We start from the raw sequence: 13,612 nt of genomic DNA, 5'->3' as shown, positions 1-13,612 counted from the left end.
CTGATTGGCTGTTGAGCTTACCGAATCAGTGCACAAGAGAAACAGAAATGACGAAAGAAAGCAAACGACAAAGTCAATAGGGCTGTTGAATCAGCAGCGGGGTTTGTCGGTGAGAGATCACTGACTGGCTGTTCAGCTTAGCGAATCAGTGCACAAGAGAAACAGAAGTGACGAAAGAAAACAAATGATAAAGTACAGAGGGCACACACAGAAGGCTTACTTTCGTGATTATTTTCACAATACCATGGCTATCTGGGACGACGACACTGAAGACCAGCTGATCACAATGACTCAGGAGAGGCCAGCTCTGTACGACATCAGTGTGGCAAGGCGAGCGGTATGGAAAAGTTGCAGACAACGCCACCTGGGGGCTTTCACCCCAGGATAACAGGATTTAAAAATTACCAATCTTCAATTTGAAACGAAGGCACACAGTTCGAAAGATCCCACAAGACAAGAGCATGATTTCCAATTATAAAAATACCTTTATTAAACAATTTTAAAATGAGCAACAGACTAAATAAATAATAATAAATCTAATCATACGGAGTGGTAGGAGGAGTTACCAAAGGAAAATGGGACAGGGCTGGGGCTTACCACGACAGCGGTAATGAAAAAAGGGGAGGGATCCAAAAGGAAAAAAACTACACTGCACCCGTGACACAGCAAACCAGAAAAACGTGAACAAGGAACCACCACCAGAGGAACCGCTGCCGCTGCCGCTCAGGGCCCTCAGCACCTGTTAAAGGAAGAGAACACCATTAAAAACATGAAATCAAGGCAACCCTCACACACACCATAACCAAATGTCAACCACCCCAAACCCAAAAGAAACTATTTTACACAATTTATATAAGGAGCAAAAGGTTTCTAAACAATAAATCAAAGTAACCTAGAAACCCAATCAATAATTATTCAAAGAAAGGAATAACAAATGAAATAGGAATAAACTTAGGTAGTTAATTAAGTGTCTGCCACTCTAATTAAAACCAGCCTCCAGAGGGGACAGCTCCGCGTCTATGAGAGGGTCGGGACGCCCTCTCCTGGCTCACGCTGGCAACTTTTGTTCAGGCTGTACTGCCACGGCTTTGGCCGCCGTTAATAGAAACAGATAGTCAGTTATGAGCCAAATCGGAGCGCCGAGTTATGGCGATTGGAGTCCCAAAAAGAGCCAAACCAACTAAGTAAATACACAGAAGGGAAGAACCAAAACAACAGCGAGGCTCACGGCGGCAGATGACGGCCGTGCACTGCAAAATAAACAAATTAACTTAATTAGAATTTGGGTATAAACATTACAAAAAAATAAAAGCTACAAATAAACTTCCTACCAGAGAGCAGGATCGAGGTGTCACACAGCGGCAGGAGGAGGAAGCCCGCAGCCCAGACTCCACCAGCGATGGCTGGGAGAGAATAATAATCAATACACCTCAGACCATCGGCAGCGTCTTACCCACAGAAGGCGCACCGCGTGCACACAGGCCTAAGGGAGACAGCCCAGCTCCCGGTAACACCACACTGCTAGACGGAGCAAAACCGGAGTAACACAGGGCCCATAACACTGAATAAATCGAGCAGAGCAGAGCACACATACCTTTGTTTTGAAACCCGATCTGCTAACCAGCGAGACACAGCCACACACGGCTGTCGGCTTCGTGAAGGAGGAAGAGGAAGCGGAAAGGAAGGGGAAGGGTCCGACCGGGTCTATTTATAGGGGATCGCTCACTAATTATCTGCCACACTGCCCCTCACGGCGGGGAGTGTAGCGCTATCCTGCCACAACAGCAAAACGCTATGCCAACCGAGTGGTGAAAAGAGAGCTCTGGCGTGAGGTTGAAAATAAGCTTGTTACATCTGGTAAGATTTTCTTTCTGGCCATTGAGCTCTTTAGCAGGAACTGTTCGTAATTGTTTGCTAGCTCACACACGATGAATAAGTTCTTTCTTTTTGTTTGTCAGAGAAAGAGCTCAGGAAGAGGTGGGAATCTCTGCGAACCCAGTATACCCGGTACAAGAAACTTGCACCCTCGGGGAGTGTTGGAGCACAGAAGACTGGCAGCAGTGGATACTGACCCGGCTGCAGCTTTTGGAGCCCTACACAAAAAGGAAGGAACCCTCCTCCAACCTAACTATCGTGGTAACTGAACCCTTTTATTTGTTGAGTAAAAAGAAAACATTGTTTCTTTCTCTGTCATTTCAACAGAGAGCCGGGGCTAGCTGGGAAGCTTGCAGAGGCTAACTTGCTGTGTTTCCCTCCAGTCGTGCTGCGGCTAGCAGGGCTCTCTCCGTTGAGAGCCGGGGCTAGCTGTGAGTTAGCTAGCTGTTTGTATCCAACCGGAGCACCGAGCCCCGGTTGTTATTTAGATTAAAGTGGGAAGAAGCAGCGGGCAGCTGAGTGAAGTGGAGCCTGCGGGGGAAACACCTGGATGCATAATAAGAGTCAAAAAGTAATCGTGTTAAATTATGGTGATCTCAATATTGACCAAAATAATCGTGATTATGATTTTTGGCATAGTCGAGCAGCCCTAGTTTGTACCCCTCTTTTCACATGTATCCATAACTTGGTTTCACTCTCCCATTATCTTCCACAATTGTGTATTTTTTGTTTTTATAAGGAACCTTCAGCTGTTGCTGATTCTGAGACACCCTCAGACTAGACCAGCACCTCAGAGGAACCATGCTTGTTTGCTGAACACAGACCCAGCACTCCCCTAGCAGAATCCACCATCTGTGGAGCAGAGTCCGCACCTACACCCACCAGAGAGGACCCACTGCCAAGCACCTCCAGCCAGTCAAGCACTCCGAGGCCTCGGGTGAAACGCAGCAGGAAGATGCTGGACGAGTCCATCAGTGAGGAGTCATCTCACTTGTTGCGCACCATTGGTCAAACCCTGGAGAAGTTAGCTTCTCAAGAAGAGAGCAATGATGCCATCTATGCCTACTGCAAGAACACTGAGCACAGAATGCGGAACTTGCCCCCACATTTACTGCCATATTTCCAGCACGATGTGGACAACTGCCTCTTCAAGTATTCAGTGGACCAGAACCTGGCATCAGAAACCTCTGACAGACAGTTTAGCAATCTGTAATGTTGGATGTGGAAGTTGTAACAGATGTAAATAGTTCCTTTTAATGCTGTGCTATGCAGTTGACTGTTACATTTATAAGCATTTCATTATGGGCGGCTGTGGCTCAGAGGTAGAGCGGGTCGTCCACCAATCGAAAGATCAGCGGTTCGATCCCAGGCTCCTCCAGGCTGCATGTCGAAGTATCCTTGAGCAAGATACTGAACACCAAATTGCTCCCGATGACTGTTCCATCGGTGTGTGAGTGTGTTAAAACTGAGTAGCAGGTGGCACCTTGTATGGTAGCCTTGGCCACCAGTGTATGAATGTGTGTGTGAATGGGTGAACGTGACTCGTAGTGTAAAAAGCGCTTTGAGTGGTCACTAGATGACTAGAAAGGCGCTATACAAATGCAGGTCCATTTACCATTGTCCTGCACATTTGGTAATAAAACACTCTGACTTTGAGAGTGTATTTTCAGTGACTTTGTGAGAGTGTACTTTCAATGACTTTGAGAGACTTTCAATAGATTGAGACTTTCAATAGATTGAACTCCAGACAAGAATGTATCATGCAAAATAACTTTATTGTGTATTTTTAGACTACAGCCATAGACCTGAAACACACAGCCAAGTTGTTTTTTTGTCAGTCAGACATTATAATATCATACAATCAATAGCCATACACATTTCCTATATTTTGCCCCACTGAAAAGGCACTGCACCGATATCAGACATGAAGTAACGGCATAGTTCATCCCTGTGCTGCTTGGTTCGTGTTGTAGCATTGGTTGTGTGTGTCAGGGAAGCCTGCTGTAGGTCAGGGTCTTGTCTCCATCTTCCTGGGACAGTGTCATGATTTGGTCCTTCCTGGTCAACGATCCCTGCCATGTATTGGTCACAGCTCTCGGTCCGCGGGAAGTTGTGCAGAGCACAGCAAGCCAAAACAATGTCCTCCACTTTGGCAGTGTCTTGAATGTTAATGGTGGTTAGAAAGACCCGAAAACGATTGGCTAGGATTCCAAAAGCATTTTCCACCACCCTCCGAGCTCGTGACAGCCTGTAATTAAAGATGCGTTGCTCTACAGATAGCCTGCAGTTCAGATATGGCTTTATGAGGTACTCCTTCAAGGGAAATGCCTCATCTGCCACAATGCAATAAGGAGCCAGCTGGTCCACTGAGCCTGGAATCCATCGGCTACCTGCTGCCACTCTTCAATTGTGTCTGGGCACTGAAAAACAGGAAAATACAATGTAAAACTCATGATGGCTAGTTTCATATGTCAGACCCCTGATAAATTTAACAGACAGCACTATGAACCTCATATCACACATACCTTCAAGTATTTCTCCTTTAAAACCTGGTAGATTGCTGTACAGGTTTCAGGAACCAATTGCCGAATTGTTGACACTTCCACTCGGAACTGGTAAGAAAGGCTCCTGAAGCTTTCCCCTGTAAATATAAACAGAATCAGAATCAGAAATACTTTATTGATCCCCGAGGGGAAATTATTTGCATTACGGGTGCTCCTGTGGAAAGATAAGTGAAAATATAGAAATTTAACAAGAGTATTTACAAATATATAGTTAAATAAACTGTATTATTCACAAAAAGTAAAAGTAAAAAGCACATAACTCAGTTATCTGTTACAGTATGAATTATTTGCACAGAAAGCATAAAAAACAGTTGTGTATGTATTGTATGGATTAAATACAGTCACAGTTTCAAGTACTGCTACTGAAAGGGCTTGAAATACCACCAATCCATCCCATTTACATCACACAGTACTGTTTACCTCGGCTAATTAATGTGCTGTCTTTACATACTAAAAGGAACCCCATATTATTTACATTTCCACAGTCAAGACCATTCACACTTGTGTCTACGCCTGTTCAGTAAACGCCCTACACACCCTGTGTCTGGCTTTACAAATTTGAACATACAAAGAAAGCTCTGAAAACCAGTTGGGTATATATTGTTATAGATTAAATGCTTTCAGCATTTCAAGTACTGCTGCTGAAAGGACTTGAATACCACCATTCCATGCATTAACGTCACACAATACTGTCTGGCTAGGATAATGTAGTGTTTTTACATACCAAAAAGATTGTTCAGACCACTTATGTACCTCCACTGTCAAGAGCATTCACAGCTGTCCCTACACCTATGCAGTAATTATTCTACACAACTTGTGTATGGCTTTAGATATTTAAACATACAAACAAAGATTGAAAGACAGTTTTGAATGATTTGTTTCTGATTAAATACAGCCACAGTTTCAAATACTGATACTGATAGGCCTTGGAGTACCACAACAAGAATTATTTATTCATCCAGAACTATTCATATCTGGTGTAAACAGCTGAAACACATTTTGAAATTGTAAATCATCAACTACATTATATTTCTAGTAGTAATAAGTAAATATTTTACTATTTGTGAAGTGCAGTATCCTTATATAAAGTGCAAGGTGCATATATATTTTTTGACAGTCAATCTCACCCAATTTCAGGGATTTTATTTACTTCAGTGTTTTTATATCAGGGAAATGTGCATCCCAGAAAATTTGCAAGTTGTATGAGACACACATATATCAGACAAACTGACTGCCATATCTATCTATATATATACATATATATAGCCTATATACTGTTAATATAGTGACACCTTTAGCTTGCATACCTGTTGCCAAGAAGCGCAATGTAATCATCAGCCGCTTCCCAACGGAGATACAATCCCGGTAGTTAGTGTTCTGCCTCTGGATGATCGGACTGACAAGTTCCTCCAACACGTGAAACTGGACAGGAAAGAACCGAGCAAAATTTTTAAAATCGGAGGTTTCATTTGTCTCCAGCTCTCGACACAGGTTTGGGAAAGCCCCTTGAGCCTGTTGTTGCAGTATCCATGATTTCACCCATTTCGTGCGGTTTCTCCTTATTTTTCCTCTCCGCGTCTTCCTCTCTTCTTCCACAAGCAAAGGACCAAGGGCTGACAATGCCAGTGCCATTTGCAACTTATCAGACATTTTATCAGCTGCACGAAACCATCTGTGGCGAGCGAGAGTGGCGTGAAAATGCTAAGCAACCGCTAGCTTCTTTGTTTATATTTCATGCATTCGTCGGACTTCCGGTTATTTCCAGGTATTTCCTCTCACGCATGCGCAGAACTGGCCGTTGGCTGGTTGGCCGTCGGCTGTAGTCTGTGCAGTGTGCGGTACTTACACAGGGCGACGTGAGGCGAACAGTCGGCTTCGTCGGCTTCATCGCCGCTAGTTCTTTTGCCGTCGGCTTGGTGGGTCAGGGCCTTAAGAGGGGTAATCTCAGGAGTCCCACGAAGCATGTCAATGGAAGATGTTAAAAATGAGATACAAGGAGAACAAGGGATCGATGCCACAAGGCTTAAAAGTAAAAGGGATGGCACACTGAAGGAAACACTGACAGTCAGGACTGCCCCTGACCAAATTGGGGCCCTAAGCGAAATTTTATTTGGAGGCCCCCATCCCAAATGTATCATAGGTACAAAATGACCGTACAACAACTTGCCATTTAACTTGACAACCTTTACTGGCAATAACAAATGTACAGTAGTTTGGCTGTATGAGTCAAATAAAATAAAAAATTCAACCTGAAATAAATAAATAAATATTAAATAAAAATAACTTCAAACTGAAATAAATAAATAAACAAATCTGAGTCACAAATAGCCATCAATTACTCATCAAAAGAAATTAACTTCCACCACCTCAATCCCCCACCCTTGATTAAACACTGAAAATAAAATAAAAGAGGGGGACAGGTTTTTCCTATTTAATCTTATTTTGTTATACAGTGGTGGAAAAAAGTTTTCGGACATCCCATGCATTTGTGAAATATTGCATTAAGAATCACTCTTAGGTCTTCAAGTACAATTTCTTTTAGTACAGTCACAGCCAAAATACTAAATAAATCCTAAAAACAGCCATTAAAAACTTAAAATTGATTGGTTCCATAAAAATACATAAGAAATTTTGAGTATTGGGTCATTTTGGTACCAGTGATGAAGGTCATTCTTTTTATTAAAAGACACAATTTTTGTTGCCAAGCTTCGTGTCTACATAAAGCCAGCACATCTGAAAGTTCTTCAGACACAAAAATGGCTAAAACAAGGAACCTAATGCAGGAAACACGCCTGAAGATAAAGATTCTCAGCCAGGAAGGGTACAGCTGCCGCCAGATAGCCAGGAAGTGCAGATGCAGTCCTTCAGCAGTTGGATACACTCTGCAGAAATACAGACGAACCAACAGCTTGGAAGACAAACCAAGATCTGGGCGTCCAAGGGTTTCTTCAGCAAGAGATGATCCACATGTGCAGGCAAAACCGCCGAATGACATCACAGGAGCTTCAGCAGCAGTGGTCAAACCAAACTGGTGTCCAGTGTTCCACCCGCACTGTACGTGGCCGACTTTTAGATCATGGCTTAAGGTCCTACCAGGCTATCAAGAAGCCCCTGATCAATGAGAGACAGAGGTTAGCCCGGCATCGTTGGGCCCAGGCACACAAGAACTGGACAGCTGGAAGAAGATTTTGTGGTCAGATGAGTCCAGTTTCCAGCTTTATCTTCCTCCTACTAATGTGAGGGTACGCAGAAGGCCAGGCGAAGCATTATCTCCAGCATGTACAGTACCTACTGTCAAGCATGGTGAAGGCAGTATCATGGTTTGGGGATGCATGAGTGCTGGTGTTGGTCATCTCACTGTCTGTGATGGCACATTGAACTCTACCAAGTATTGTACCATTCTCGAAACCCACATGCTCCCTTCTGCGCGTGCACTGTTCCGTCGAGGTAAAAACTGGATGTTTCAACAAGATAATGCCCCTTGCCACACATCCAAGGCCAGTAGAGCTTGGCTGCAGGAGCACAGTATCCAGGTCTTAGAGTGGCCAGTTCAATCCCTGGACATGAGCCCCATTGAAAATCTGGTGGATTATCAAAAGGTCTGTTTCAAAGCATAAACCAAAGAATTTAGAAGAATTAAAAGCAGTACTTCAAGAAGAATGGGACAAGATTACCCCTCAACAGTGTGAAAGGCTCGTGGGGAACATGCCAGCCAGGATTAGAGCTCTACTACATGCCAGTGGCAGGACTACTAAATATTAATTTGATGATGTGATGGTTTATTTATTTTTTGTTCAGTTTTGAACACATTCTCTGTTATTTGTTGACTTTAATACCGACAATGTTGAGAACTGACATATTGAAACTGTCAAGAATTTAGTTTTGTTAGTTTTTCTTGTAAACATTCATCTTCTAACCGCTTCATCCTCTTGAGGGTCGCGGGGGGGCTGGAGCCTATCCCAGCTACATCGGGCGAGAGGCGGGGTACACCCTGGACAGGTCGCCAGACTATCGCAGGGCTGACACATAGAGACAAACAACCATTCACGCTCACATTCACACCTACAGACAATTTAGAGTTACCAATTAACCTAGTCCCCAATCTGCATGTCCTTGGACTGTGGGAGGAAGCCGGAGTGCCCGGAGAGAACCCACGCTGACACGGGGAGAACATGCAAACTCCACACAGAAGGGCTCCCACGCCCGGGATCGAACCGGCAACCCTCTTGCTGTGAGGCGAGAGTGCTAACCACCATACCACCGTGCCGCCCTTCTTGTAAACAATAAACAAAAAAATATAATTTGTATTTGTTTGTATCTGTCTAATGCAGCCACACCTTTTGAAACACAAAAAAGATTTTTCCACAAATATTTCATGATAATATTTGAGATTGTGTAAAATTTTAAGGGTGTCCGAAAACTTTTTTCCACCACTGTATTTCTCCCTCTCCCCTCTCTGGAGGCGTCTGATCTCCCTCAGCCCTCCGCCTCTCCCACCTTAATTAAACACTGAAAACAGAAATAAAATACAGAGACATTCTTTTCTATTTTCATCTTATTTAGCTATATTTCAAATGCGTCCCCTCGCGTAAAATGATGACCCTTTAAAAAAAAGGGTCCTATGTTCCCCGCTTTCCCCAAAAGGAAATATGTTCCCCGCTTTGTAAAGGACCGGGGAACATAGAACCTTTTTAAGAAAAAGGGTTCTATGTTCCCCGCTGTTGCCGGGGAACATAGAACCCTTTTGAGAAAAAGGGGTTAGGGTTAGGGGGTTAGGACCCTTTTTTTAAAAAAAAGGGCCTATGTTCCCCGGGTCCTTTTGGGGAAAAGCGGGGAACATAGGACCCTTTTGGGGTCCCATACAAAGCGGGGAACATAGGACCTGGGGAACATAGAACCTGGGGAACATAGGTATGCTCCCACAGTAAAGCACCAGATGATCAGGCCCAAACACAAACCCCTGTGACTACACAAATATGTTGCAATCATAAATACAACGTTAATGATGAGACACTAGTTGTGAACAAAGTGAACTTTGTGGTCTTCATCTGCCACACTATTAATGTTGCATCACAGCTGAAAAAGAAAAGTGACAGGATCAAGACCATTGTGGAAGCAGCAGAAAGATTCCTTGATATGAGAGATGTGAAAGCAGACCAGATACATGCACTACTAATGGAAACTGAAGTTGCAGATAATGCTCATGTGGAGGGTTAGCATATTGTTAATGGTACTTCACATACTACAGTGGAATGCAAGAAGCCTCATAGCCAATGGACAAGAATTTAAAAAGTATATACATGAATTGGATATAATTTCAGATGTAATAGTGTACAAGAAACTTGGCTACGACCTCAGTTAAATTTTGTGATTCCAGGGTTCAGTTCTATAAGACATGACAGAAATAACAACCAAAATGGTGGAGGGTGTGCTACTTTTCTCAAAGATGGCTTGGACGACAGGGAGATCCCCTCCCCTGAAGATATGGAATGTACTGTTGTTGAAATTTGCAGCCCAAGGATTGAGGGAAATATTAAACTAATTAATTTTTATAATCCATGTAGAAATTTAACTGCTGAAATGTTCCAGGAAATGGCAGGGAATGTATCTAGGAAAGAAATATGGTGTTGGGAAATTAAAGCACACAGCAACTTGTGGGGTAGCACGCACACAGACAGAAATGGGAATGTAGCGGAAGAAATGATGGATCAAAGGTCACTAGTCTGCCTTAACAATGGAAAAGGTATGAGAGTTGACGTGAACAGGGGTACAATGTCATGCTTGGATCTTACAGTGGTGTCAGATAGATTGTGAATACCTGGGAGTGGTATGTCAAGACTGATTCAACTGTAGGAAGTGATCATTTCCTGGTGCTTACTATTGTAAACACAAGTGTATGTCTACAAGAAGGGAATACATTTACCAGGTGGTGCTGTGATAAGGCAGATTGGCAAGAATTTAGGTTATGTTGTGAAGAGTCAGCACATTTGATAACTCTAGAAGGAGGCATAGAGGAGTTCACGAATCAAATTACAGAACATAATAAATGCAGCAAACCTGAGTATACAAAAAAACCCCCAACAACACAGGGTAGGAAGAAAGTGGTGCTGTGGTGGAACAAGGAATGCAGCAGAGTGATGAAAGAACGAAACAGAGCATTCAGAGAGCTGACGAAAAACTTATCACAAGAGAATATTATAGAATATCAAAGAAAAAGGGCAGTGGCTCGTATATGGAGCTACATTAGGGTCAAAAGTTTTGTACTTGAAAAAAATAAAATTTGAAACTGAAAATTCATGTGTTGATCTTGAATTTTGAAAAATACAACAATGTATTCAAAATAAAAATAAGTATATGAAATCTGTTTTAGACAGTACTGAGCACCAATTGCGGTATAAGAGCGATAAATTATGCCAGGTTTTGCAGTTCAACAGCTACATTTTAAGTGCTGATATGTCCGATTTCCACATAGCACTGTGAACGCAGCGTAGTGTCCACTTCGCTTGCGATGATGGCGTCCGGTCGGTCGGGTCAATCTGCTGGAGCCCATACATCCAGCACACAGGTGAGAAATGTTAACTAAGTTTTGGGAAATCATAACAAATATTAAGGGGTCGTTTTTGTGACACGAGAAAATGAGAAAGTTGATCTTATAGCCAAGCAAGCAGTTAAAAAAGAAAATATAGATATCATGATCAAGTTATCAAAACTGGAAGGAAAGAGCATAGTATGGAAGAAAACAAATGAAAAATGGCAGCAGCACTGGGAGCAGGAGGTGAGAGGGAGACATCTAGGCCTATATGTACTATAGAAGGGAGTAGGCGCTGGGAGAAGCAGGGGAGGAAACAGGAGAGAGGAGACAGTGATGACAAGGCTGAGAATTGGACATAGTAACCTGAATGGGACACTTCACATTATCGGGAAACATGTAAATGGATTATGTGACTGTTGTCAGACACCAGAAACAGTGGAACATGTGATTACCAACTGCAACAAATACAGACAGGAACGGAAAGAAATGCTGGAGGAGATGAGGAGAGAAGGACTCACAGGATCAAGCTTAAAGGACATACTGGCATGTGGTGAGACTGGGAAAGGCAGAAAGTGTTTGATATGCTTTCTAAAAAGAACTGGACTGATATGGAAGATATGAGACACTGGATAATATAGGAGTCAAATAACTCCAGAAGATGGCGGTAATGCAACGCTAAGGATACAAGCTGTCGTTAAACCCCAGAGAAGAAGAAGAAGAAGAAGAAGGAGAAGAAGAAGAAGAAGAAGAAGAAGAACAACAACACGTTTGTGCTCATAGACAAGTTTCCACTCGGACATATTTCGGTAAACACGATTTAGTTCACGTGGGGCATAACAACGTTTTAGGGCAGGGGAAGGCTCATCTCGGCTGCGGGTAAAAGGTGAGTTGTCTGCTAAGTTGGTAAACTCTAACAGAAAGACAACGTATTGTGTGTGAAGTGGGCTGCTGTCTGCAGGGGGGACGTTAAACTCACTGTGCCTTCAGCTAACGACACGAGGGCGAAATGCTGTTTAACAACAACACAATCATCGTTCTCGGGTTCATCAGTTGTGACGATCCATAGTGTCTTCTATTTGCAACTGTTATCTATTGTTGTTAATCTGGTTATGAACGTTAAGAACCAGCGATTCTTATTAGGGACTTTCCTTTACTCATCAGATGAGGGCATTAGTGATGTTACAGTCGAGCCAGTTTGCTCGACACAGTATCGATCTTTTGAAGCGCAAGTGTTCCGAGGCAGTGTTTCTATCCCTGCTTCGACACGCCCACAATCACGTGACTACCGGGAGCGAGGCCTCGTTACAGGCAGTCTTGTGGCTTTTCCAGGTCTTCCACTTCGATGCAGTTCTGACACACAGCCAGTAGATGTCATTCTTCTGACTGTATGAAATGCTTCGAAGCAGTGTGTAATTCTTGAAGCAGGTGTGTCAAAGCATAGACATGTACATAGACGCCGCATTGACTGCCACTGCTTATCAGAGCCGACGTCCTCGCCGGCCGCCATCTTGGATGGGTCTCACTTCGCCTCCACAGTGCATTCACTTCTATTGAGGAAGGAGCTGTATGCACAAGTAAAATAGAATAACTCACTGAATTTTCAACTGATTTTCACGCGGTTTGGTTTGTTACAAACGGCACACATGTAGTTATGATACAGGATGCTTTCGTACATTAAAAATGCGGGATTTCATGCTTTAATACTTTCTGCAGATAGCAACAGCATGTTATTTAGGTCATAACACAGTTCTTTTATTCACGTCAACCCCAGAGTGGGGTAGATATATATATATATAGAGAGAGAGAGATATAGATATAGATATATAGATATATACAGTATTTATATACTGTATAAACATACTGTATACACAATATACACAATACATGCTAACACAGTATAGCATATTATGTACAACACACCTCTGTGCACATATTCACTTTTCCACCAGCTGTGCTGCAAATATCCCCTGCTGCTCATCCTTCTGTATCTTTTTTCAAATTATCTTGACCACAGTCCCATTTTCATAGCTATAATACCAATACCAAAATTATTTTCAGTATTTATGTAAATACTGAAAATGTTTTTTACTACTTTTGAGGGATCACAGCAGTCAGTGTAATAAGAATAAGAAGAACTTTATTAATCCCCGAAAAGAAAATTTCAAATAAGTCTGTAAGATCATCTGTTTAACAAAGAATTAAGTCTGATGGCTGTGGGTATAAAAGAGAGTGTGTGTGAGAAATAAACTCAATCAACAATCAAGTTTTTTCTTTATTAAAATATATTAATACATTTATTAATATACTATACTATGTTTTGTATTGTGTATATTGTGTTTATACAGTAAGTATAGCCTATGTATATATATATATATATATATATATATATATATATATATATATATATGTATATGTGTGTGTGTGTGTGTGTGTATCAATCAACTCAATCAATTTTATTTATAAAGCCCAATATCACAAATCACAATTTGCCTCACAGGGTTTTACAGTATACAACATCCCTCTGTCCTTTGGACCCTCACAGCGGATAAGGAAAAACTTCCCAAAAAAACCCTTCAACGGGGGAAAAAACCTGGTGGAAACCTCAGGAAGAGCAACTGAGGAGGGATCCCTCTTCCAGGAC

General features: G+C 42.4%; 2 protein-coding genes and 1 long non-coding RNA gene across 7 annotated transcripts in view; 1 reads left to right on the top strand and 2 right to left on the bottom strand.

The window, feature by feature from the left end:
- Window positions 1–1,055: 1,055 nt before the first annotated feature.
- On the bottom strand, window positions 1,056–1,661 carry LOC125898054 (uncharacterized). The gene is made up of 3 exons (XR_007450576.1): window positions 1,595–1,661; window positions 1,332–1,403; window positions 1,056–1,250 (listed from the first exon to the last, which is right to left on the bottom strand). It is a non-coding gene; the product is annotated as an uncharacterized LOC125898054 (long non-coding RNA).
- Window positions 1,662–3,841: 2,180 nt separating this feature from the next.
- LOC125898582 (uncharacterized) lies at window positions 3,842–6,403 on the bottom strand. Its single transcript, XM_049592425.1, has 4 exons — window positions 6,219–6,403; window positions 5,747–6,111; window positions 4,401–4,516; window positions 3,842–4,295 (listed from the first exon to the last, which is right to left on the bottom strand). The coding sequence occupies exons 1-4, from the start codon at window positions 6,401–6,403 to the stop codon at window positions 4,191–4,193; spliced, it is 771 nt and encodes a 256-aa protein (XP_049448382.1). The 3' UTR covers window positions 3,842–4,190.
- A 5,283-nt stretch (window positions 6,404–11,686) lies between these two features.
- Window positions 11,687–13,612, top strand: part of riox2 (ribosomal oxygenase 2) — a 130,053-nt gene continuing 128,127 nt past the window's right edge. For 2 of the 5 annotated variants that reach the window (XM_049591557.1, XM_049591558.1), the window contains exon 1: window positions 11,687–11,854. The gene's annotated coding sequence lies outside the window, so the exon portion shown is untranslated. The remainder of the gene's footprint in view (window positions 11,855–13,612) is intronic. The other 3 variants (XM_049591555.1, XM_049591556.1, XM_049591554.1) reach the window with 2 other exon arrangements.

This window comes from Epinephelus fuscoguttatus, linkage group LG12 (genome assembly GCF_011397635.1).
Source record: "Epinephelus fuscoguttatus linkage group LG12, E.fuscoguttatus.final_Chr_v1".
In the NCBI taxonomy this organism is placed as follows: Eukaryota; Metazoa; Chordata; class Actinopteri; order Perciformes; family Serranidae; genus Epinephelus; species Epinephelus fuscoguttatus.
The sequence above is the reverse complement of the archived record's forward strand: the minus strand, read 5'-3'. Positions and strand labels throughout refer to the sequence as shown.

What these genes read in the sequence shown, in the direction of transcription:
- LOC125898582 (XM_049592425.1), bottom strand. Translation starts at nt 6,403, where the DNA reads ATGCTTCGTGGGACTCCTGAGATTACCCCTCTTAAGGCCCTGACCCAC. An exon ending in ACGGCCAGTTCTGCGCATGC is followed by an intron (nt 6,112 to 6,218) that starts GTGAGAGGAAAT and finishes CGCTCGCCACAG; the next exon opens with ATGGTTTCGTGCAGCTGATA. An exon ending in TAAAGGAGAAATACTTGAAG is followed by an intron (nt 4,296 to 4,400) that starts GTATGTGTGATA and finishes CCTGTTTTTCAG; the next exon opens with TGCCCAGACACAATTGAAGA.